General features: G+C 36.8%; 5 protein-coding genes and 2 long non-coding RNA genes across 11 annotated transcripts; 4 read left to right on the plus strand and 3 right to left on the minus strand.

Annotated features, from left to right (window-relative positions):
- The first annotated feature begins 1,596 nt into the window (after positions 1-1,596).
- b (glutamate decarboxylase-like protein black) lies at positions 1,597-5,070 on the plus strand. Its single transcript, XM_081984356.1, has 6 exons — positions 1,597-1,764; positions 1,820-2,409; positions 2,470-2,659; positions 2,714-2,894; positions 4,250-4,410; positions 4,558-5,070. Exons 1-6 carry the CDS (start codon positions 1,686-1,688, stop codon positions 5,022-5,024), a joined length of 1,668 nt encoding a protein of 555 aa, XP_081840482.1. The 5' UTR covers positions 1,597-1,685; the 3' UTR covers positions 5,025-5,070.
- A 664-nt stretch (positions 5,071-5,734) lies between these two features.
- Positions 5,735-6,817, minus strand: LOC145732252 (uncharacterized). The gene is made up of 3 exons (XM_081984385.1): positions 6,380-6,817; positions 6,141-6,323; positions 5,735-6,087 (listed from the first exon to the last, which is right to left on the minus strand). Exons 1-3 carry the CDS (start codon positions 6,429-6,431, stop codon positions 5,936-5,938), a joined length of 387 nt encoding a protein of 128 aa, XP_081840511.1. The 5' UTR covers positions 6,432-6,817; the 3' UTR covers positions 5,735-5,935.
- A 61-nt stretch (positions 6,818-6,878) lies between these two features.
- Positions 6,879-9,350, plus strand: LOC145732238 (uncharacterized). The gene is made up of 7 exons (XM_081984359.1): positions 6,879-7,332; positions 7,389-7,570; positions 7,630-7,780; positions 7,835-7,946; positions 8,062-8,260; positions 8,318-8,537; positions 8,621-9,350. Exons 1-7 carry the CDS (start codon positions 7,001-7,003, stop codon positions 9,054-9,056), a joined length of 1,632 nt encoding a protein of 543 aa, XP_081840485.1. The 5' UTR covers positions 6,879-7,000; the 3' UTR covers positions 9,057-9,350.
- Positions 9,351-10,468: 1,118 nt separating this feature from the next.
- Cdc27 (cell division cycle protein 27) lies at positions 10,469-14,875 on the minus strand. Its single transcript, XM_081984342.1, has 10 exons — positions 14,698-14,875; positions 14,561-14,636; positions 14,087-14,503; positions 13,764-14,038; positions 13,431-13,708; positions 13,242-13,383; positions 12,671-12,880; positions 12,504-12,617; positions 11,794-12,451; positions 10,469-11,627 (listed from the first exon to the last, which is right to left on the minus strand). Exons 1-10 carry the CDS (start codon positions 14,719-14,721, stop codon positions 11,416-11,418), a joined length of 2,406 nt encoding a protein of 801 aa, XP_081840468.1. The 5' UTR covers positions 14,722-14,875; the 3' UTR covers positions 10,469-11,415.
- Positions 14,876-14,882: 7 nt separating this feature from the next.
- On the plus strand, positions 14,883-15,699 carry LOC145732259 (uncharacterized). The gene is made up of 2 exons (XR_014178980.1): positions 14,883-15,009; positions 15,059-15,699. It is a non-coding gene; the product is annotated as an uncharacterized LOC145732259 (long non-coding RNA).
- A 243-nt stretch (positions 15,700-15,942) lies between these two features.
- On the plus strand, positions 15,943-24,374 carry nuf (rab11 family-interacting protein nuf). Of its 5 annotated transcripts, none has more exons than XM_081984370.1 (10): positions 15,943-16,292; positions 18,717-18,937; positions 19,307-19,384; positions 20,517-20,561; positions 20,621-20,665; positions 20,775-20,892; positions 21,650-21,814; positions 21,866-22,122; positions 22,184-22,478; positions 23,180-24,374. In XM_081984370.1, the coding sequence occupies exons 2-10, from the start codon at positions 18,738-18,740 to the stop codon at positions 23,309-23,311; spliced, it is 1,335 nt and encodes a 444-aa protein (XP_081840496.1). In that variant the 5' UTR covers positions 15,943-16,292; positions 18,717-18,737; the 3' UTR covers positions 23,312-24,374. The 5 variants fall into 5 exon arrangements, with proteins under 5 accessions (XP_081840496.1, XP_081840495.1, XP_081840494.1 ...); XM_081984369.1 differs by having other exon boundaries at positions 15,944-16,292; positions 18,714-18,937; positions 23,171-24,374; XM_081984368.1 differs by having other exon boundaries at positions 15,944-16,292; positions 23,171-24,374.
- Positions 17,443-18,425, minus strand: LOC145732255 (uncharacterized). Its single transcript, XR_014178977.1, has 3 exons — positions 18,070-18,425; positions 17,905-18,006; positions 17,443-17,844 (listed from the first exon to the last, which is right to left on the minus strand). It is a non-coding gene; the product is annotated as an uncharacterized LOC145732255 (long non-coding RNA).
- Positions 24,375-24,493: the final 119 nt, after the last annotated feature.

The raw sequence follows: 24,493 nt of genomic DNA on the forward strand, positions 1-24,493 counted from the left end.
GGATCTCCATCCCTCCAATTTCCCTCTAAAATTTCACCCCTCAATTGGATACACTGCTCCACCAGTTCAATAATTTATGCAGAAAACCAAACAACAGATTATTTTTAGCAAACAGAATGATAGTAATGGCAAGTTCAAACTAATGTACTAGCAATAGTTGTAGAAAAAATTGACAGCTTGAGCGAGTTCCAGTTTAATAAGCAGTGTATTACATCCCCATCAACCCCTTTGTGCTGGAGGGGGTGATTATTATGTAGGCGCTGGATTTTTACGCTTACTTTATACGCTGCCCAACATTTTTTCATCTCAGGTAGGGGAAGGGGGTGCAACCTGTCTTTAATTACAGCACGGGAGTGTTGCGATTCGATGGTAATTGCGACGCCGATTGCACGATCGATGGAGTTTACTGCTTTTTTTCTGATTTTTTGAGACACTTTGTAAAAAATAGATGCAACACAATAATTTTAAAGTATTGTATGCATCTTAATATTTTCTGAAACTAGGTTTAAACAATATAACAAGTTTTTAGCAGTATCGCACAGATCTTTTAGTTAAAAGAGCCTATGAGCTCATTATTAGTGGAGTTCTGAACAGATGGTATTCAGTATTTGTTTTATCTGTTTCTTTCGCTCCTGTTTGCACACAGACGTGATTGAAGGTTCCATGTCAAGGTAACTGTTGAGTGTAGAACAATTCTTATCCAAATCTCCTAATATTTAGTAGTTAAAATACGGCCGCCTTGTAATAGTCACCTTCCGATATATTAATGAGGTTGGACAAATACCACCAATCAAAATAACTATATTTACATATTATAACTATTATTAAAATGATTATAACGGTGTGGCAATGAGCGGAACGGGAAGTAACGTTGTAAAATCATTTCACAATATAGGTAATAAAGAAACAAAAAACGGAAATTGGTTCACTATCAGCTTCCATATACCATGAGTTTTATTTATTCCGTTTTAACTAAATCTCGAAATCAAAGTATTTAAGCCAATATGTTTCTACAAATAATTCTATTATCATCAATTGATTTTTCGCGAATACTTAAAACACCCCGTTGTACACCTGAACAAAGTATATCTTACCATTGCGGTTGATAGTCCTAATTAGGCCAAGAAATGACTCAAACAGCTTAATTGCAGGCAGCAAATATTCATAATTAATTATAAAAAAATAATCTATATAAAATAGCATAAAACAATTCAAACGTCGAGTTTGAAAATTGGTTTTGCTTAAAACAAGGTCACAAAGCTAGATGGGTTTCTTCTACCAATTATAAGCAATGTAATTAGTTTTATATTTTATAAAATCAACCTTTCTTGTCGGCCCGACCTTGGCTAAAGGTATTTCGTAAGATTCAAAGTGCATTGAAAACTGCACTTTAATGCAAAACGAAGGAAAATAAAGTTTACAAGATCCACCCAACCAGTTAAGGGGAATTATCTGACTAACAAGAAAATGAGCAATCTCGAGCGCTGAACAGTGGCAAAAACCCAGAAAAAGCTAATTTACACTAACCGACACTGACAAATCGAAATCCCCATGCCTACGTCACTTAACCGATAGTTTAAAACTGAATGTAGTTCTTTCAAACGATCACACTCTTTTCGCGTTTAGTGGTGGTGCGTGGTTCAGTCGTGTACCACGAGGAATCCGTATCTATATTTGTCGTAAAAATGCCCGCGTATGGTCAAACCGAACCAAATCTGGACGAAGCGGAGACATACAGCGACACTCTTGGTGGTTCATCTGAAGGTTTGAGACAATCCAACAATTAGCGTCAATAACCATCACTAAGTTTCTATTTCAGATGAAGAAATAGCCTGCCTATTAAAATGCTCCAACAAGTTTATTCCATCCAATACCACCCATCATACGGAGCACGAGCAACTTGCCACTTTTGAAAGTTTACCAACCCTATTAGATCATGAAGTATTCGTGAAAGAATGCTTGGATGTGATACTGAAAGATGCCGTTTTTGATGGCACAAATCGCAGAAACAAAGTGTTGGAATTCGTCCAACCAGAGAAATTGATGCAAACCTTTGATTTTGCATTGAAAAAGACTCCAAGTACTCATAAAGAACTGATCAAGAAAGTGAAAAACGTCATCAAGTACTCGGTGAAGACCGGACATCCTTACTTCGTCAATCAACTATTTTCCAGCCTGGACCCGTACGGATTGGTGGGCCAAATCCTGACAGACGCTCTCAATCCTAGCGCTTACACATACGAAGTCGCTCCCGTAATTATCCTTATGGAAGAGACTGTACTTAAAGAAATGCGCCGTATTGTAGGGTGGCCCGAGGGAGAAGGAGACGGAATTTTCTGTCCGGGTGGCTCGATGGCCAATGGCTACGCTATTAGTTGCGCCCGACATTACTACTTTCCAGAAATTAAGGTACCTACATATTGTCTTTATTTTTAACTCTGAAATAAAAATGTCAAACTGTGTGCGTAGACAAAAGGACTACACACTTTGCCCAAGTTGGTTCTATTCACATCAGAAGACGCTCACTATTCGATAAAGAAGTTTGCCGCTTTTCTGGGTTTGGGGACTGATAATGTGCACTTGGTGCGTACTGACCGCAGAGGTAAAATGGACCCCCAACATCTCGAAGACTTAGTGAAGCGTTGCATCGAAACTGATGGTAAGTCACCTCAGCTCGATTTCTAGAGGCACTTAAGTCAACCATACCAAATAGGAGTAAAACCTTTTATGGTAAGCGCAACCGCCGGAACCACTGTGATTGGGGCGTTCGATCCTTTGGAGCAAATTGCCGACATATGCAAAAAGTATGACATGTGGTTGCACGTGGACGCAGCGTGGGGTGGTGGCGCTCTTATGTCTAAAAAACATCGATCCAAATTGCAGGGAATCGAAAGGTAACATGCTACATACTGTTTGATGCCAATTTTCAAAAATGACTGTAATTATACAGGTGTGGTAAATCCAAAACCGACCATAGGAAAACCGCGTAACGGACAGAGAAACGTACATTATTGCATGCGCGGGACTAAGACAGAAAACGAAAAAAATATCAAGTAGGCCATATTTTCAAGGCGCTGTTGCCAAACGCCAAGTATCACTCAAATACCGTCGACAAAATAACTTGGCGTTTGGCAACAGCGCGCTGAAAATATGGCCTACTTGATATTTTTTTCGTTTTCTGTCTTAGTCCCGCGCATGCAATAATATACGTTTCTCTGTCCGTTACGCGGTTTTCCTATGGTCGGCTTTGGATTTACCACACCTGTATATGTATAAGATAGCAGGGCTGATCGGACGATAGCTTCTCAAATTTGCGCAGTATATCATCTTTTTTGTGCAGAATTATTGTTACCCCAAATAATTCGATTTAGCACAACTTATCTCAGACAAAATGTCAACGTGTGTTTTGTTTGTTGTAAAAACGCTCCATCTTCCAAGATTACCAATTGCCCCTCTATAAGCTGGCTGAAAACTGAATGGATAATCAAATTTGGCACCCTCGGAAGCCTTTGAATACCTAATTTTAGAAACTCCAACTGGATCGCAAGTTATTTGAAAAAATGCATTTAAAAAAACTACTTACTCTCCTGACTCCATAAATACACCATTAAATTATTTACCATTACTTATCGGACACCCTGTATACGTCTGCCAGTTCACTTTTTTTTCTAATAAGATTTTTGATTTTGTTTTCACTAAGCTGGTCGTTCTTTGTTTTACCTTGATGTTGTTAACTGTAATTTGTTTACTGGATAAGTAACATGCTACGCTATCTTTCGAATTTGATTTAATTTGTGTATAAATAAGCTAGCTTAAATCGGAAGTGTGAAATTTCATTCTTGATGCCAAATCCCAGAATTGTTATCGATTTATCAACGGTAATTGGCTGGGTTTACGCGCGGTTGATGCATGAAACATCATTTATAATGAGGTCGCGTGTGCGGCGCTCAATTCACCATCCTTGACAGATGAGGAAATTATCATTATTTACATTTAAAAAATATTTAAACTTAATTTGCATAATATTATTACATATTTTAGTAACGATTAGAAAGGCATGACCTAGATATTATTAATTATTAATGCCCCTATATAGGTTTCAGTACCTATATGCTAATGATTTCATGTCCATCATGTTTGTCCCAAATGGATTCTACGAGTATTATACAGAATCTTTGTAACCATAAGATGAATGTACAAAATCGGTTGTTTTAAAGAATTTTACGTCAATCTTACTTGTCAATTTTAGAGCCGATTCGGTGACATGGAACCCACACAAGTTACTAACAGCGCCTCAGCAGTGCTCCACTTTCCTTGTACGACACAGAAATGTTCTCAGTGATGCTCACTCAGCCAATGCAGCTTATTTGTTTCAAAAGGACAAGTCCTACGATATTCGTTTTGATACCGGTAAGCCTACATATAAATTGTATTTAGAAAACTGAAGATGATACAAATTTAAAACAAAAATTTCATTGAGTATATAGCCAAAAAACATAAAAAATTATAAGTAGGTAATTATAATACTTACTGAACAATAATAATTTGTTTGCCTAGGTGATAAACACGTCCAATGTGGCCGGAAAGCCGACGTGCTCAAATTTTGGTTTATGTGGAATGCAAAGGGCACTGAAGGTCTGGAACAACACATTGACAAAATTTTCGACATGTCACAGTACTTTTATGAGACAATAAAATCACGACATAACTTTCACATAGTCATACCAGAACCTGAATGCACCAATGTGTGTTTCTGGTACTTACCTGATAGCCTCAACACCAGCATCATCAAAGAACGATTAGAAGACAAACTGGAAACTGATCAGGACTTTTGGAATAAGGTACATGCAGTTGCGCCCAAGATCAAGGACGCAATGATGAAAGAAGGCACCATGATGGTTACATATCAAACATATAAGACTAAACCAAACTTTTTCCGAATCGTGTTTCAGAATTCTAGTTTGAACAAAAATGACATGATACACTTGATTGAGGAGTTTGAGCGGCTTGGTAGATATCTGTAAAATATTTCTAACAAGCTATTATTGTAAATAAAAGTTCTACTCATTAGTTACTTATTAATTTAACACTAGATCTTCCATAGTTTCTTGACCTGATTTTAGTAATCACAATGTGCAAGATAGGAATGCTAACTGACAAAAATCTCCAAAACCGCATTTAAATTAAAAAAGAAAGACTCTCTCTTTGACATTCATGGTATATCATAATATGTATGTATATAGGGAGAGATTTTTTTCGATGTTTAGTGAAGGAATCTGGAAAACCAGCAAAGCTATAAAATCGGTTAAATGGTAAAAGAATTGCAGATTTAGAAGACCAATTTCGAACCGTTTTTCGTTTTTTAAAAAGTGTATGGCTCACTACATATTTAGCAAAAACCAAATTTTGTCGATTACTTTGATTCCATCTAGCTGAATAATTATTAATTGATTGCAGAAAAATGAAGTTCAGATAAAAAGTTAAAGTAGATATTTAGAAGGTGAACAATACAAGCTGATCAGATTATTTCTGACACTTGTCATTTTTGACATATGACTTCAACTTGAGCCTAGTTCATAAAATAAAATTTAATTTTATTATTAGCCATAAGAAATTTTGGATTCAATTAGGTACTTTTATAAACTAGGCTTTACTTTTTTCTAATGGAAAGCATAAAAGAATAAAAAGAGTATTATTCCGCCATTTTTGGTGTTGTTATAGAGCTTGAAAAAAGGACTTTTTAGAGATGTAATTTTTGATTTTAACAAAAAAATTAATCTAAATAAAGCACTAATATGTATATATAATACATTAAAATATACTAAAATGTTAGATAAAAATTGTCAAAAAAAGGCACTTGAAATCTAAATCATTAGTTGAATTTCCTTCTAAGCTAACTTAAATATGGATGTAAGACAAGATTAGCTCAGATAGCTTAACCAAAGGTTGCTCCACAGTTGGAACACCTCTTCTCCCTCATAGCCAGACAGCACAAGATGCCCAAAGGGAAAAACAGAATGGCACATAGCACTCCCATGCAAGTGAAATCATCTTCCAAGACACCAACTCGACAGGCAGGGCAACCTCCTAAAAACTTGTTTATAAAAGTAACCTGCAAAATATAGAACCTGCCATCATACCAATTACTACAATATCAGGATTTTCTACCACTACAGTAGTGGCAGTAGCTCCATAGCCTTGTGGTGGCATCATCTGTGGTGGTGGTACATAATATGGTGCAGCCCCTGGAGGTGGTGGATAATAACCACCTGGTGGAGCTGGACCTGGAGGGTACCCTCCTGGATTTCCATACATATGGACCCCTAAGATTAAGTAGTTAGCTAGGTTGCAAGCTCTTTACCTTTTAGCAAACACTTACCTGGGTATTGTTGGGAGCTGTAAGGGGGTGGAGTATCCTTTTGTTCATTCATCTCACCACTAAGCACAATGCAGATACAGATTACACAGATTAGATTACAGATTTGTTACAACTAAAGTTCTTCAAGTATAAGAAAATACACTTTTCTGATTTAAAGGCCTATTAGCAAACCTGGTATTAGCAACTACTTATAAAACAATACGTCACTATCGCATTGATTGCACCCAAATATCATCAGTATCCTTCTGATAAAAATAATGATTATAGGACATATAAATTATTAAATAAGAAGGAGATTATGATAAGATTATACATCTATGTTTACATGTCTAAATTTAAATTTCTGCAGGTTTTAGAACCTATTCAACTTTAATAAAATATGGTTAATAATATTAACAAATAATTAAAGTTTAACAAATAAGACGTTTCGTATAAACAATCGGCCATTGTCTTTCCTGATTGACACTTGACAGATTTGAGAAATTGTGGTGTCACTAGTGTCACTCAAAATCGTTTTACTAGGTTATGTTTGTTTAAGGTTGTTTTTTTTTTAAGGTTGTAAAGAGCGTTATTTTTACGTTTGTTAGTTTTCTTTTTTGAAAATTTGTTTCACATTTGGGTATGGCACTAAACGAAAAATTAACAGAGCCCTCGGGCGATTGTCAGGCTGAAGAATTTTCTTTTGTGGACAAGGGGGATTTGGACAAAAGTTTAACTTGCAAGGTGTGCGAACGACTTTTGAATGTGGCCCCCATAATGTACAGCGAAAGCTTGGGCAGTATATGCGGACGATGCTATGGCGCGGTTTCGACTAATGGTATTGGGGCCGTTCATCGACAACACGCCTATGAGAGCTTGGTGAAAAATATTTTGTTTCCTTGTAGTAACAAAAGTTATGGCTGCAGTGAGGTTGTTAGGTTTGAAGATGTGCAGTCACATGAAAGAAACTGCAGGTTTGAATGTTGTTCTTGTGGCTGGTTAAATAATTACACTAATTTAATTTTATTAGATTTCAATGCACTATGTGTCCATTAACCTATAGCAATCTCTTCCCTGACAAGAAATGTAATTGGAGTGGGAATTCTAAACTACTTATGGATCATCTTAAGGTGCATCAGGAAGAATTTTTGAACCCACCCCAGTTTGAATGGCCAGAAAATGGTCAAAATAAAATATTTTTTACCACCGTTGGTAAGTTATACTTTTACACTTATTTAGACTTATGTAGGTATAGTGATTTTATAATATAGGAAATCAAATTATTATTGCGGTAATCAAACATGACAGGCAGAATAGATTTCTGTGCTTACTTATGCTGGTAGGTACTGACTTGGAAAGTCAGTGCTTTCGCTATCAACTTGAATTATCTGATGAGGATAAAACAAATTCACTTTTGCTCAGGTATTAACAACTTAACACAAAATGTTTTTGTGGTAAAATTGTGTTTAAAACTAGACGCAACCGTCTAGAACCATTTTCTGAATTTACTGAACATCTCTATCATCGTGAAGCTACACTAGAGGTTGATATGGATAAGATAACTGAATTTCTTCAACACCCCATTAAGGTAATGTTACACTATTAGCATAGAAAGTAGTGTTTCACTGTCAGGCAACCACATTTACAATAAATATGTAGATCTGAAATGTATTGAAACTAAATCATTCTTTTTAAATATTCAGGTGTTTGCCAAGTTTGGCGTGGTTAAAAAACAGAAAAAGGAAATCTTTCAACTAACTGGCGTTAAAGATGGCGACATTTTATTGGGTGGAGTCACAGGCAAAGATAAGTGTGCATCCCTTGATGAAGAAATGCTAGCAGAACTGGAGTGTCCTGTTTGCAGCGAATACATGATCCCACCCATATTCATATGCTCTACAGGTTAATTCTCTACTTTTTTGTACATTTGTTTTCCCTACTAAAAAAATTAAATTTAAGGTCACAGTGTTTGTAAAATATGCAAGTCTAAGGTGCAAACCTGCCCTACATGCAGGTCAATTTTTGATTCTGGAAGAAACTTCACTTTGGAGAAACTGACCCTGAAAGTGCAATATCCTTGCCGGAATCGGGAGATTGGATGTGGTTTTACGAGTACATCAGATAAAATCAAACAGCACCAGTCGACATGCACTTTATCCGAAAATCATTGTATCCTAAAGTGAGTTTAACATATTTCTACACCATAGTCCCAAAAATATTTTCAGTGAGGTAGTTACTTAAATTAATTAAGAATTTTAATAGGTGCGGTTGGAAAGGACTATTCCCAGCAATGTATAATCATTTTCTCGACAAGCACAAAGACCAAATGATGGACCTCAATGTGGTGATCCCAAAAGATTTAAATAAACAGGACAAAAATGGCTCAATTTATTTTCTTTACGCGATGGGTGAAATGTTTTGTCTGTCCTACAAAAATTGCGGTAAATTCACTATTAAATTTAATGTGCAGCATGTTGGAAAGGTAGACGGTAACCCGAGCTTCCGGTACACAATCCAGTTTCTAATGTATCCACAACAGATGTGGCCGTGCGTTTCTATAACGAATTTCTGTCAAAATTGGACCGACAATAAGACAGACTTTGGACACGGTTGCATGACCCTGTCTGGAGAATTGTTCAAGACATGCATCTATCAGAACCATGTTTATTATATTAAAGTTAATATTGTTAAGTTGTAATTTCTTGTATGTTTTTTTCAGTTTTATTGTTGTTTGTAACAAGGCTTGCCATTAGATATTGGCGGTCACTATTATATAAGTCCTCAATCTGCAGCATTTGCGTTAGTTTGTGATTGGTCAAGAAAAGCAGCAATCACAAACTGTGAAAAAAATGCTGCAGCATATCTAGAATTTTTAATTTAAACAAGCATTTCCATTTAGGTTAAGTTAGCGATTCGAAGACTCCATCAGTTATTGGAGACATTTTTTGTGATGATTATTATACCGCAATAAATGTTTTTGTAACTGACAAAATGATTTTTTATTTTACTTTAGCAGGAGGAGGAAAGAGGACTTGTCTTATTTATATCTTATTTAGTATATGCAAGAAAATCACGATAAAAAATAACAATAAAGTCCCATATTTTTAATTTTTTGCACCTTCTCTCTGTTCAGCGACTTCTGACTGTTGCGTCACAATCACCAGCAAAAACCGTATGTCGATAATTAAATGTGATATTGATTGATTGTCAAAATGACTATAGTTTTAGGTCGCATTCGTTTTCAAGTTCCATGAAGCAAGCAGAGCGTTTTTGACGTCACAATGACGTAATGAAGCCTTAGATTATAACTTAAGGCAGGAGCTGCAATAAATTATATAGGTATTCAGCTGGTGTTGTATTTCTACAGCATTAGCTTAAAATTAGAATTTTGATTGGTGTATAATACCAAATAAAAAGTTTTCATTATCATTGATGTTTGTATTGGTTCTCTTTTCATACCGTTGATTTCCTATGAAATTTTATCGTACCTGTATATTTACGTTTTGTTCAAAAAAATCACTGGATAGCACCAGCGGCTTTGCTAGTTCGTTTCTTAAAACTTTTACCTTTATTAACACCGTTCTAGGGTTCAAGCCGATTCTTTGGACAGTAGATTCCGAAATGCATAGCATCAGAAACCCCCTTTAAAATGTGGCATCAATAGTTAACAGACCGCACGTTATTAAAAAACCTTGAAAACAGCACTTAGCGTTAATAATGTTTTTTCAACCACATTTTCCTTCTGGATTTGTTTTTTTTTTCAATGTACTTGAAAGGTATTTTGAACACAGAACTACTCTATTTAAGACGACTCTCATTGTTTATTTACGAAACTGATAAAATAGCCTGACATTAATTATTGATTCGTCAAGCTGACCATAGCTGGTAGGACGATGTTTTAAAACACACATTTTTTGTCGATCTTTGTCTAATCAAATGAGATAAAGGATGTAACGCAACAGTCAGAAGTCACTGAATAGAGAGTAACTTAAAAGTGGCAGGGTACTCTTTTCATCCTTTCACATACAACAATACATTATTCTAGTAAGGATGTTGAGTAGGATATCGGTAAAAGAATTACGATCGAAGATAGTGAGATCACACCGAACGTCACAAAGTAATAATTTTATTGAAACGGGAAACAAAATCAGAACCGTGACGTCCCCTTTTGCCCAAACTGTAACATGAACACTCGCGCGTGATATAAATACAATAATAATTAATATTCGGCGTACAAACAAAATTCGAAATCACATAATTATAACTGTAATCAGAACTGAAATTGTATACCAAAAAAAATTACAGTCGAAGTGTATTGACAGCCCTCAATGAATTAAGAATCAATAACTATCTATAATTACATAGAATATAGGGCAAACATTTAAAGCGGTTACGCGAGAAGCTGTTCTATCTCAAATTACATCGCGTCTCGTAAATATATTATATTTTATTTATACAGGGTGTCCAAAAAGTCTGTAATATTGTAAATATCTCGAATACTACTGATTTAATTTTTCTCAAAGTTTGCATATTATTATAGTAAATAAGAGCGCGAGTGACGTGAGGGTGAAACCAGGTTTGCAAGTATACAGGATTAGTCACAAAGTATACCAATTTTCTTAATTCAAACCTAACACCCTGTATATTACTTCAGATTTTAAGAGTTGGTATTCATAAATACCAATTGAACGATACGAATGAGTATTCTTAAAATCTGAAGTAATATACGTAATAATACAAATTAAGAAAGTTGATATATACTTTGTGACTGACCCTGTATACTTGCAAACCTCGTTTCACCCTCACGTCGGTCATGCGCTTTTATTTGCTATAACAATATGCAAACTCTGAGAAAAATAAAATCAGTAGTTTTGGAGATATTTGCAATATTCCAGACTTTTTGGACATCCTGTATATTTATTATGTATAGTGTCAGATTTGGATAGAACCAAAGTTATCTACAGACTAGAAAGTCCTGTCCAATGACACCCTCAAACACACTAGACACGTAAAAACCGATTTGAATATATTTGAGTCAAAGGGAATCCGATCTACACTTAATAGACTGCACTTAACTCGCTGTCTTCGGGCAGTGAGAATGATTCATTCGGAGATCGAGGATTCTCGCTAAGATCGGAGTTGTTTCGTCCCATTGCCGGATCGAAAGCCTCCTTGATCTGATTACTTGCTCCTTTGGGGTCCAAATCCGACGCCCAACTGAAGTGTTGTAGCGCTAAATCAGTGTTTCCTAATTTTTTGTGTACTTTTCCTGAAAAATAATTCCATCAAGACAACCTTAGGGGGAATAACGTAAGGCACAGTTCTACAACATTTTCAGTTTGATTCTTTTAGTTTTATATAGGCATGTTATGTTATGTTGCATTGTGTTACGTAATTTTAGTTGGTCAAAACTCCCCTCCTTATAGTAAACTCACCTATAAGATAGTAAACTGATGACTCTTTAGGGACGATCTCTTTAAGTTCTTCAAGCTCTTTCAAAGCCTCCGCGTGTCTCCCGATAGCAAAATAAATAGAACCGCGATGAAACTTGCACAAAGCCGAAGTGGGATCGTTGACTATAGCATTCCCAAAGGTGGTCAAAGCCTTTTCAGTCTGTTTCAAAGCGTGTTGCACGATGCCTACGTGGCACAATATCACCGAACTCCTCGGATTAATCGCCAAAGCTTTACTGTACTTCATCAGTGCTAGAATATATCGTTCTTGTTTGGAGTAAATCGTTCCCATGCCGAACCAAGCGTTGTAGTGGCGCGGATTGATGCGCACCGCATTCCAGAAACAACTGAGTGCCTTATCGAGTTCTTCGGTAGCGATGTACTCGTGTCCTAGTAACGTATAAGCGTAGTAAAAATTCGGATCCATTTGGACTGCCCGTTGGAAAAATTTGATGGCGGCGTCGTGCTCTTTATGCAACGAGAAACAGTTGCCGTTCACGCACCACGAGACTGGATGGTTTCTGTCCGTATCGAGCAGGTCTTTAGCTAAAGCGCTCAGCATTACTTCCTTTTGTAAATGCCACAATGCTGTCGAGTACACGTCCATGAAGTTGAGACGGTGTGGTTCCCGAGAATGCACCTAAATAGTTTGCAGTCTTAGTCAAGAACAGTTAAGCCTATTAAGCACAAACCGTTTCAAAGTATTTGACGCACGACTTGTAATCGTTCATTTCGAAGTAGGCCAAACCCATCAAACATTGCACCCAGGACGTATCAAACTGGTTAGCTGATAATGACAGCAAATGCTAAAGAAATCAATGTGTTTACCAAACTCTCAACTAGAGGGACTTCCTCTTACCTCAATCGCGGTTCGACAATCGTAGCTGCGCAGGGAGGAGTAGGCCTGACCGAGAATACGGAGCAGTGTCATCACACCGTCAATGTTTTGTTTTTGTAGTTGCATAGCTTGCTGGATGCTCTGTTCCGTAGGACTGGCGTGATTTATCAAAGGATTTCGGTCGGCTTTCGAGTCCGACGTCACCGTTTCGCATCGTTCTTTGACCAGATTCTAACAAGAAAAACGAACAAAAATCAAGCAAAAAATCAGGTGTTTATATTTTAAAAAAACGCTCTCACTCGTCGATTTTTGTTTTTAGTTACGCATTTTATTAACCAATTTTTATTTATACAGGGTGATCTAAAAAAAAGTTATGATATCAAAGCCAACAACCTAAAACTAGAAATATAAGCACCATTTTTAGTAGAAAAACAATTAAAATAAATGAATTATCATTCCCATTTACTTCTTCAAATAAACCAAGAATATAATTGTTTTCTTTTCTAAATTAGACACTCTTAGGTAATAATAATTTATTTTCTAATAATAAGTACACAAAAATCATATTTACTGATTGAAAAATATAACTTACCTCATTGCTGCTATTCTGATTGCTCCCATTATTACTGCTGATGTTTTTTGACAAACGTTGCCGCGTTTTTTTTGAGGGAGACTTGGGTGTCACAAATTTATTTTCAGTCGGTGATTTATTATTCTCTTTGACAGAACTGGAACTGTTTAAGACTCTAACTCTATCTGCATAATTCACTACCAAACTCACCTAAACAGTCTGGAACTCCTTCGTACATTCTGACTAGGCTGCAGTCCTAATGGAGTGGTGGGAGTATTAGTTACAGGTACATTTGATGACAAACTGAGCACTGGTTTGCAATTTTGCAGCACTGAATCCTTATTGTGTCTACTGAAATTTTGATCACTCTGTATTGATCTAATCCGTTTTGGGATGTTGTAGGGTTCAGTGTGATTGGTTTGAAGCAGTTCTGGGGTGCCATTGTATTCACCTGGAGTGCTGTCTAGGAGACAACCAAAACTAGGGCTCTACAAGAAGGTTTGCTTAACCACCATAGCTTAAAGATATTAAAATTAGTGTTACTTCATCATTTAGGGCTCTTATTTGTTTGTGCCTGGGGGTAAACAATGGTTTGAACCCTGATAGAAACAAAGATGTGGTTAAGGAACTATCCTGAATCCTGAACAATTCCTTTGCCTTCTTATGCTTTAAACTAGGTGGGTTAAAATTCAACATTGACTGTGGGGGTGTGGAAATAGAATCCACACTCTCTTCTTTACTTAACTCTTTACTTAGATTGCTTATAATCAGACTCTCCACATTACTAATCAATTGTCCTTGGCACATTGAAATATTTTCTAAAAACCAACTATCATAAAAGAAAACAAATACTGTAGAAAACTCACCTATATTGTCTCCCTGAAAAACATTACAGGCATCAGGCTTCTCTCCAATATCGCACAGCAATTGAAAGGCAGAAAACAAAAAAGGGTTGAGTTTTAATGCCCTTTTCCAAGCTTCAACTGCTTGAGCTTTGCGCTCAGTTTTTGCTGCTATTTTCCCTAATAACACTAAAGCAAAAGATGCCTGGTCAGCAAAATCCACCACCACTTCATCTAGGCTTCTGGTAGATCCTGTTGATGGTTCCAAAAGAGCTGATTCAGCTTCTGCAAACTTGTCCAACTCAAATGCACAAATTCCAAAAAGAAGCTGACATTGACTTGATGAGCTGTACTTTTCTAGTAGAGAGTGATAGGCTTGAGTTTTGTTGCCGCTACGATAGTAAGCAGTAGCTAGCAAGTACAAAGTTTCATCAGATTTCACTGAAAATGTTAGTACTAAAACCAACTGGACTAGTTGAGTAAACAAACTCGCAATACCTTCAGCATATAAACGTTCTCCCAGAAAAATAGCGTTGGAATAGTCGTAGTGATTCAAGCAGTGCCAAATGGCAGCCTTAAAAGGGGTAAAGCAACTATAAACAACAAAATCAAAGGGATGGAGACCCTAAAATTACCTGAACGGGTTCCTGAACGATCATTTTTCAATCCTGCCCGGGTCTAGTTTGTTAAGTTTCACTTCGATACCATCATACGGCCGATTACTAATGGGATATTCTAAATGAATTTTAAGCTTAATTTGAGAATAGGTTGTTTAAATAATAACAATTATATTAAGAAATTTTTGGTTTGACAACAATTAGACATATTGGATATTGCACACTGTCAATACTGTCAATTGTCACTAGTCACTAACTAGTCAGTGCTCACTCCTTGCTGATATAAAATTTATAAGGCGACGTTGCCACGGTTCTCAAATATTCCATAAAGTAAGTATTAGCAGTTTAATAATAGAAGGTTTTCACTGGATTTTTTAAGCCTTAGATGGATATACACAAAATGTTTCAAACTGAAACCAAGAAAGCTTGCTTAAGGACGCATTCTCCACTCCAATTAAATTTGAGATTTGTGCCGCAGTTTCTATGTTTACTTGCGATTTTGCCAATCAAGGTTTTATAAAGTATAATAAAGCAAAATTTTTGTAAAATGAAAATCAAACTATACAGGTTACCAGTTTTAAGTTTTAAATTTATTTATTCCTTTATATAGCGTATGGCTTTAAAAAAAATTTAAAATTAAATCTGGCAACATTTGTCTACAAAATGTCACGTTAACATATCTGTTAATTTTTCTGTATGTTTATTTAACTGTTTAACTTATATTTTCGCACAAAGAAACACTGAATAATCAGAACACGCAATAACGTTAAAGTTATAAAAAACAAAAAAAATTTAAACGCACTTAATTTGTACATACAGCCTGTCTGTATAGTTGTTTACCTAACAAGTGCGAAAAGTGGTACTTTCCCGCACGAGACTGAGTTAAAGGGCGGGACAGACGCTTTCCGCATGTGTTAGGTACAACATTTTTCCTACGAGTATTAATTTTCATTAAATTGAACGAAAATGTATAGTAAAATTACTAAAATAAAAGCCTCTCTGTTGCAAAGATGATTAAAAGTGTATTCTTAATTGAGAAATCAAATAGGTAGGTATACCAGTTATTGTTTTTTTGATTTAAATGTATAGTTGTAAAAAATAAAATGAGTGCGGAAAAGTTCACTTTACTGCACCCGAGTAGGAAAAATACCCTACAAACCATCAAGAAGAACACACCCTGTATGTGGTAATGGAGAGAGAGGTAAACTCGAAACTCGACAGGTATATCGAAAAAAGCGTTTGTCAGGTTTGTCTCTGGCGCAAGTCAGTTAAAAGTAGAAGGCGAAACGGATAGGTTGGGTTCGGCACGAGTTTGTTTAGTGCGTCGCGATTTCCGTCTCTATGAGAACCGTCTTCAGGGCTTTTGCACCAGGTCGAGCCAACGTCACGGACTGGTTTCTTCATTAACAGGTCGCGTTCAATGCAGCGAAGGGTTTAAAGTTAAATCTCACTTCCCAGTTGATACCGTGTTGTTTTGTTGTTTTTCCCTTTTGTTTTGGCTCTATCTTCACCATAAAACATTTTTTTGTGTGTAAAATTCCTTGACTTGCGGCCAGGAAGGAGATTTCCTGCTCAAGGAATTTCACGCTGGCTGACCGAAGTGAAGCAGTAAGGTGAGAACGATTTGCTTTTGTACTTACCAAACTATAAAATTGTTTCTACTTATAACTGAACTTTGAAATTTATAATAATAACATAAAATGTAAACCACCTTGGGGAGAAATTAATTTGTTAAACATCAACAAAGATGATGACATTTTTTGAGACTAATCTAGACACAATATAATAAAAAACAAAAGCGTTATTGATGTGAGGCGCACGAGTCACGCAAAAAGAAAGCAACACGCATACATTAAACAATAACAATTTACGTAAGAAAAGAACGTAAAAGTCACTTTTGGTATACATTTTTACCTTATAATAAACGAGCATATTACATACAGTTCTGGCAGTTCTTTGGTTAATTATATTTAAAGTGAAACCGACATGTATATGACATGATTTCTCTATACGCTCTACACTGTAGTGTTAGTTCAATATTGAAATAACGTAGTGTATGTAGAATGGTTTTCCAGTTAGGAAGACAATGAAACTTATCTAATTGGGATGAATAGATCAAAAGCGATTAAAGACTGACTATTTATTGTAACCGATGTTTTTAATGAAAATTTGAATTAAATAAAACCAAAATTGATATCCAGAGTCATACAAATAAGTGAAATTACTGAAAAGGTCACCCAGTATACCTATCAAACACAGTGGACTATATTAATGTTAGTTTAATCATATCTACCACTACTCAGTTATTTTTAACTGTTCTGTAATTTGTGCTTAACTGTATTTTGCAAAACTGACTCTTATACATGCATGTCACTAAGGTGTAATATTGATTCTCATTACACAAGTCATCTCTTATCCGGTAAAGTTTCTAATTTTGTTAGCAATTTGTGGTATTTTTATTTTTATATTATCCTTATAAGTAAGAGGGGTTAATAAACAAATTCATTCCTAGTTCGGAAAAAACAGTAAACAAAGACCGTCAAATGTCAGAGAGTTTGTCTGTAACAACTAACGAAACTATATTTTTGGGAAAATAACCAGGATATATGATATTATGCGGTTAGTGGTTTTAAGGATTCATTAAAGGAACCCCCCTCTGTTCACGTCAAGTGGTCGTTACATAAACCTTCCTGTACTAATCCAATCTATCTATTTTTAAGTGGTCTACTTTTCGAAGATTTACAGGCTTTCTCCATCGTTTTTGGTTTCAAAAATTAGATCGGGTTTTTGTCATAATTTCAGCAGGATATTTCCACTTAAAAAGGAACAAAAACAAACAAGAAGTGAAACTTTCCGTAGCCGGGCGCCGTTCAAAATTCAGAATTATTCAGGCGTTTATATTTACAAAACGCCGCAATCCAAAACGGTTCTATTATAACCTTTTCGCGGGTACCTAACCGAAAAAGTAAAAGTATGTATTTAGTATGATGGTTGGTACCAAGCGGTACCGGCGAGGATTCCGTATTTCAGTTTTGTTGGACCGCAGCGCTGTTGCACGTTGCTCCTACCTTTAAATACCCATAGGTAATCAAATTCAACAGGTGAGAGATGTGACAACGTCGCAACGAGCAATTCCAATACGTATGAGTCAGCGAAGCCTACTACCTGCGCCGAGTCACAAGAATGTAATTTGTAGGTCTTCTACGGTCGATGGTATTTACATACCACAAGTGATAGGTATGACGGAGTGTTCTTGACCGAAATGTCTCCAATAACGCCACTTTTTCTGGTCTGGGAAAATCGCCTCTATTATTTGGTTTAACATTTCTGAAAAGTTCCAAGCCTTTGTTGTATTTTACACCACAAACTATCCTTATTGTTCTATATTACCTGTACCAGTGGCGTCCTGGTATTCAAAGCTTTTAAAGTACTGGTGGTATGGCAACATTATTGCTTCTTGCTGACTGTCAATATAAGCTGCCATGTTGCTAGGCAACAAAGTTTTTCAGTACTAGGGTAAAATTGCTTTCTTTCATATACATTTTTTCAAATTTAAATTGTACTGTAATTTTAGTTTATTATCCCTGAAAAACTGTCTAAACACTCTAAACCCCACATTTTAACCAAAAAAAATTAAATTGTACAATTAGTGGCGCCCTCTCCGATTTACGTATTTGAAATATGCATTATGAAACTGAAGAGAGAAAGAAAGCAAGTAACAGAAGGTAGTGACACACCAAGAAGACACAAAGTAGGAAAAGTGGCAAATAGAAAACGAGAATTTCAAAACTATAATATATAAAATAGTAGTTAAAAAGTCCATATTCAAGAACCAAAGTAATGCGTGATGTGATGTCATTTGACAGGTGTCATATTATACGCGCTTAATGCAGACGCGCCACCACTGATCAATTTTAATCCACATAGCAAAAACAGAAAACCGAATCTGATTCCGCCCACTAATAACAAACAACATTCATTAGCGCAATTTTCAACACACACACGCAAATATTCGGTTTTTTGTTATGTTTCAGCAGAGTTGCCGGACAGCTCACCGTATGATGTCACCAATACGGGCCGCTTCAGTAGACGCTAGTACGCCGAAAGCGCATTTCGTGCTTACAGCGGCTTCAAGCGACGGTAGCAATCATAGCAACGGCGAGCAACGTAGTCAGTGCTCCAGCTTATCAGACGGGGAGAATTTCGAGTGGAACGGCGACTCAGAAGAAACTAAGAAAACTGAGGAGCTCAATGAAGGGTGAGTAAAAAAGCCTTAATGGGCTTAACACCTTAACGGTTAAGGTTAACATGAGGGTGGACGTCCTGACCTTAATATTTGGAAATTGTTCAGGAAACTCGGTTTAAATCAAGGTCGCGTTCCGATTGAATTCAAAATTGCATTAGAGGGGAGATGAATGGGTTCTCGTGGGGTACTCAAGGTGAAAATTTGTTTAACAACTTGTACACAACTAAAGGCGATTCACCTTGATACTAATATTATGTAATTATTCTGAGGTGCGCTTTTTACCAACACACAGTGAAAACAACTCTTTTGGAATACCAATTCAGTTGTGGCCATTTCTATGAGTACGTTTACCTCCGGTATTGATTCGCCGGCCTTTTGCAGGGTGAACGAAGCCAGAAGCCCATTGCACATTAACAGATCAACCTGGCTTAGGACGAGCCTTAGGAGATCCAGTCCCAAGTAAGTTATATACTCTATCGATTATTTTTCCAACACTCATTAAAAACCGATAAAACCACGATTCATTTATCACACTGTAGGGAGCCTTTACACCTGCAATCCATTGTAAGTATTAAATTATATTTTCCCTACGGTTCAATTTGCTAACACTACATTGATTTCAATACGGCTAAAAACGTAATTAACTTTTAGTTTTATGATTTAACATCCTATAGGAGGCGTTTACACTCATTTATAGTGTAAAATTACAAATTAGATTTTCAAGTGTCACAATGCATTTCGACAATATGGCGAATCTCAAATACCTACTTTTAACGCCAAACTTTTTAAAGAAAAAAATAATACATCATTTTATTGACTGTTTCATCCTGTTGAACATTTTGAAGAAAAACAAAACAAACTTTTTGTACCAAAAAACTAAGATTAGATCGAAGAATGTCCTCAAGTCCGTATTTGTTTAATGCATGATTTTTCAATTGTTTTACTTTTTATACATGATCTTATCAGGTAATCAAATATGCTCATAGTGTAGTTCTATCTTTTTTTACTTGGATGAAACAGAGAGAAATAGACACACATTATTTAGTTGACATCCACCATTACCGACAGAACTAACTGTCATTGTCTTTTCAAGGGTGCCTGTAATTTATTCGGTTTGCAATGTCGCGTATACAACTGACAATTACCTACTTTTTTACTAACCTGGTTGGTTAAACCATTTCGATTATCAATTGCTTTCATTAATACACTACTTGGTTAAGTAATACCATACCTATTTCGTCTTTATTTTTATGTCAATTTTAAATCAAGCAGGTAATGAATTTCTAGCTTGACATTTTTAATTTGTATTTTAAATGATCATTTTTCCATTATTTCAGGTATTATAAATAATCTAGTGTCACTTTTAGAAAGGGGGGGGGGGTTGATAGGGGGTGTGCACAGTTGTGTTACCCCTTTGGTTGCGCCAGTAGGTATATGTGAAACCCGCGGCACTGGGTACTTATTGGGCGCGCCCAAATAGTTTGAACTGACAGGGCTAAGGGTTTAATCGTCACTTTAAGTTATAACCAAGAAACCCTTCTTTATCAATCTGATCAAATCCAAACTGATTACTGAATTGTGTTACTTTTAGCAACCCGGACTCTCTACCCAACCGACGATGGGGATCTTTCCGACAGTAAGTTTATTTCAGATTAAACTTCAGAATATCATCGAATAAACATGTTTTTTTGACAGTAATGGCCGACGGTCGCAAAACTTAGGATCGAACGCCTTGGCGAGGTAAATATACTAAACACCACCCAAAAATAATTAGATTCGCGGTTAATTTCCTGTATATATAATTCACTCAAAACGTTGCCATTTTACCATTTAAATTGTCGCATTCCAGTCAGCTATATCGAAGTTCTAGTTTTAACTCGTCGGGCAGAAGCAGTACCTGCGACATCACCGACGACATGTACTCGGACGCGTCCTTGGAAGAGGACGTTCACGATCTGCATCATAAGGTGAGTTACACTATTGTGACTAAAGTGCTGTCAAAGTGACGACGCTGCGTTCCTTACCCCACTGACTAATCTAATTAAGGCGATAATAAAACCAAATCGGTCCGATTAACGAAACTAATTAAAGCAGCGCAGACTTGGCCGGTCGGTAATCCCGACCTAACGCCACTAGACTATTAATTAATTCAAGGCAACCGCCCGCTGTACGGCATCGTTGATAACGTAATAATTATAAATATTGTGCATCATCGCGTATCACGCCCTCCCATTTTGTTTTCGAACTGATAGTAACATGGAACGATGCCATGTTGATACGTACGTATGTTGTTGTCTGACTTAAAGGTTATTTTCGGTCTTTTTCGTTTTACTTTTCCCGACTTTCGGATCCCTTGTGTGTTCTACGACCAGTCGAATCGCCAATTAGTGGTGGTCGGATTCCTTCTGTTGCATGTGGTCAACGCGTGTGTGTGTGTATGTGTATAACCTCAACAAGGTTGCGTTTTAAATTACACCTCGTAATAAACAAAATGACGGTTTTAATAAAACAGATAAACTGTAATTGGCTAAAGTGACATGGAAAACGTAGAAGATCTACACTTTGACATGTGGGAGGGCCAATTCGAATTCGTGGGGCCTTCCTACGAACGCGACACTATGCAGTACGGGTCTAAAAACTCGTTTGCGGCCATTGGGGATGGCCAGAACAGCGTAGGACTGGCCCACTCCCCTTCTCTGTACTCCCTCTCACTCTTTTGCACAGTTCCAGGTGTTGCAACAACAGGTGGGTGTTCTCCAAGACTCAGCCAATCAGAACGATGAACGCTACACCCGAGTGAAATCCGACAACGCTGCCCTGGAGGCCCGAGTGTTGATGTTGGAGGAACAGCTGAGGGACACCGAGTTGCGATGCGAGGAACGTGTCCAGGTAAGCTAGACGACTTGGTTTAGTAGGTGTAGTTTAATGGGTGACATACAGGAGGAGCAACGCAGATCAAAAGAGATAGTTCAGCGGCTGGAGAGAGAGAAACAGCTGCAGCTGGAGAACGCGTCCATTCGCTTGCAAAATTGCGAGAGCGAACGAGACAAGCTGCAAGAGGAGGCGGCCAGATATCGGCTGAAACTCGACAAGCTCGAGAAGTTGCGCGATGAATTGTCCGCCCAAAACCAAGATCTCACCTTTGAACTAAACGAGGCTAAGGAAGAAATGAAAACTTGCAAAGAAAGAGAGAATAGGTGAGTCCAAACCGAACTGAAACTCTCTTAATCAAATTTTATTCAACTTGTAATGTGACAGACTGATCAAAGAGCATGAGCAACAAATGCAACTGCTCCAAGACTTGTCCAAGGAGATCGAGAGGCTGAAACTGGAGCACCGCACTCCCGCCCTCCCCACTACCAGCTCGGAAGCGTTGAGGTTGGAGGAGTTACACGAGGAGATGTCGCAATTGCGTTCCCAAAACGCCACGTTGCAGGAAGCCAACGAGGAATTGCAGGCCAGTCTGCTGCACGCAGGCCTCGAAACTGGCCGGATCCTCACCAACGATGAAAATAGTTTGGCGCATGAATTAGATGTGATGTCACGCGACGAGGTAAGCATGAACGGCAACTTAGTATTATAGAAGCATGTTCTGCATCCAGACACTCAATTTCATTTAGATCTACACTATTGAACATTTTTTAATGACTTTCATTACTCAAATTTGAAAAACTAAAATGTCTACTAACCACTTAACCACTATACATGTCAATTGCTCAATTTGCGGTAACACCGATATTATGTCTGTTTAACTTAAGGTAAAAAACGTTGTAAAGAACCGAAATTTAGACAACCTACCTAAAGACTACGACAGCGAGTTTTTCGGTATTTGCTTTTTAGAAAGTCCCTGAGAATCTCTGAAGTTAAGAAACCTGCAAACAAACGAGCACTAAACTAGAAATATCTTAACCAAACTCTGAGACCATTTGCAGATCAAAAACTCTTGAAGAAAATTATTAAAAGTCGTATTTCTCTTGACAACACCTCCTCATATTAAAAATTCAATAATCACTTGGATGGAACTCCTTTACTTTCTGAACAATGCACTTAAAAGCAGAAAAAAACTGATTGATTGATCGAGGCATTCATTGAAAAAGAACCGTTTTTAGTTGGAAAAATCGAATGCTGACGACTTTAGTAAACTTTCTTGTCTAAAACTTATAAATGCATGCGGTGGTGCCAATTCTACTCTAACACGTCGTGCTGCCGGAGCGCAAAACCAAGATGTACGTTCTCACGTTGCAGGTACACAAGGCACTCAAAGAGCAACAGGAGGTTAACCGGCAACTGCGCGCCTACATCGAAGGCATCCTGCTCAATATTGTCGAAAACCATCCGCAACTGTTGGAGGTGAAGCACCAGGTTAAGAACGGCGTCAAAAAGTAAGAAAAACCGTCCCACAAGGAGAAATTAACGATGTGATAAAGGTTGATAATCACTGTGATTCTTTTACATATTATAAATGTTACGATCGTCCAAAAAAGGTCCTTTGTGCTTGTTCGATACTGTGTAAATAAGTCTGTTATATATAAAAATATGTCTACTCAGTTTCCAGTTATATTAAAATAACATGTGTAAATAATTATTATTGTATGTAAAAATGTAAAATGTTAACTATGTGAAGTGTTGATAGTGTAATATTTCCAAATTCTACCCATTTATATGTACAGGTTGGCTTAATTTGCTTGTTTTTATATGGAAACTGTCAGAACCATTAAGAAAGTTAAAAATCAAAAAGGCGTTGCCGACGTATTTTGTCAAGGTGAGTTCGATGCCTAAAAGGTGCTTGTCAAAAATTCCAATATGGCGGAAATAGTGGTGACAGTTTGCGTTTGTTTGTTTGTGAAAATTGAGTTTTTTGAGGATCAGATGAATTTTTACGGTTTAAAATCAAGACTTGAAGTTATTTGCACAAGTTATTTTTGTTTGCTGCCGTTCATAAGTTTTTCAAGCCACATTGTAACAGCAATTCAGGAAAAATCCCAACCGTGTCAGTTTTTTACTTTACAAAAAACCGGATCTAACTCAACAGTGGTTGAACACTTTAAAGTGGGATGATTTTACTCCAACACTATACTCAAAGGCTGGACTTTATTGTGTATAAAAAGCCCTATCTATACATATCTGGATCAGGAATGAACCTTTTTTGATTTTTCACTCACAACTAACGCCGCCATTAAAAGTGACATTTTACGCTTTCTAGTATAGAGGGCGATGGCTTGCGGCATCAAACTCACTTGAAAAAAGACCCCGGCAACGCCTTTTTGATTTTTAAATTTCTTAATGGTTCTGGCAATTTCCATTATAAAAACAAGCAAATTATGCCACCCACCCTCTACAGTTTTATTAATAAACAAAACGAGAATACTTGTGAAAATGATCTGCTGTTGAATTTAAATTATTATAGCAATTACTGTATAGTCTAGAAAATATATTTTATTTTACTACATATGTTTGTTTTTTTAAATTACTAGTCATCTTCACCAAGTTTTTCTATGGTAAATATCTAAAATAACTTTTCACGGTGCCTCAAATTTCATATTTTCATAATTATGTTATTCCAAAAAA

This window comes from Ips typographus, linkage group LG7 (assembly GCF_016097725.1).
Source record: "Ips typographus isolate SLU linkage group LG7, UJ_Ityp_2.0, whole genome shotgun sequence".
NCBI classification, from domain to species: Eukaryota; Metazoa; Arthropoda; class Insecta; order Coleoptera; family Curculionidae; genus Ips; species Ips typographus.

Coding starts and splice junctions, on each gene's coding strand:
- b (XM_081984356.1), top strand. CDS start 1,686: ATGCCCGCGTATGGTCAAACCGAACCAAATCTGGACGAAGCGGAGACA. Junction 1,765..1,819: donor TCTTGGTGGTTCATCTGAAG/GTTTGAGACAAT, acceptor TTTCTATTTCAG/ATGAAGAAATAGCCTGCCTA. Junction 2,660..2,713: donor GCGTTGCATCGAAACTGATG/GTAAGTCACCTC, acceptor CATACCAAATAG/GAGTAAAACCTTTTATGGTA.
- LOC145732252 (XM_081984385.1), bottom strand. CDS start 6,431: ATGAATGAACAAAAGGATACTCCACCCCCTTACAGCTCCCAACAATAC. Junction 6,324..6,379: donor CAGCTCCCAACAATACCCAG/GTAAGTGTTTGC, acceptor ACTTAATCTTAG/GGGTCCATATGTATGGAAAT. Junction 6,088..6,140: donor TCCTGATATTGTAGTAATTG/GTATGATGGCAG, acceptor ACAAGTTTTTAG/GAGGTTGCCCTGCCTGTCGA.
- LOC145732238 (XM_081984359.1), top strand. CDS start 7,001: ATGGCACTAAACGAAAAATTAACAGAGCCCTCGGGCGATTGTCAGGCT. Junction 7,781..7,834: donor ACAAATTCACTTTTGCTCAG/GTATTAACAACT, acceptor GTTTAAAACTAG/ACGCAACCGTCTAGAACCAT. Junction 8,261..8,317: donor CATATTCATATGCTCTACAG/GTTAATTCTCTA, acceptor ATTAAATTTAAG/GTCACAGTGTTTGTAAAATA.
- Cdc27 (XM_081984342.1), bottom strand. CDS start 14,721: ATGATCGTTCAGGAACCCGTTCAG. Junction 14,039..14,086: donor TTTTCAGGGAGACAATATAG/GTGAGTTTTCTA, acceptor GTTGGTTTTTAG/AAAATATTTCAATGTGCCAA. Junction 13,384..13,430: donor AGGAGTTCCAGACTGTTTAG/GTGAGTTTGGTA, acceptor AGTCTTAAACAG/TTCCAGTTCTGTCAAAGAGA.
- nuf (XM_081984369.1), top strand. CDS start 18,738: ATGATGTCACCAATACGGGCCGCTTCAGTAGACGCTAGTACGCCGAAA. Junction 20,893..21,649: donor TTCACGATCTGCATCATAAG/GTGAGTTACACT, acceptor TCTTTTGCACAG/TTCCAGGTGTTGCAACAACA. Junction 21,815..21,865: donor GATGCGAGGAACGTGTCCAG/GTAAGCTAGACG, acceptor GGTGACATACAG/GAGGAGCAACGCAGATCAAA.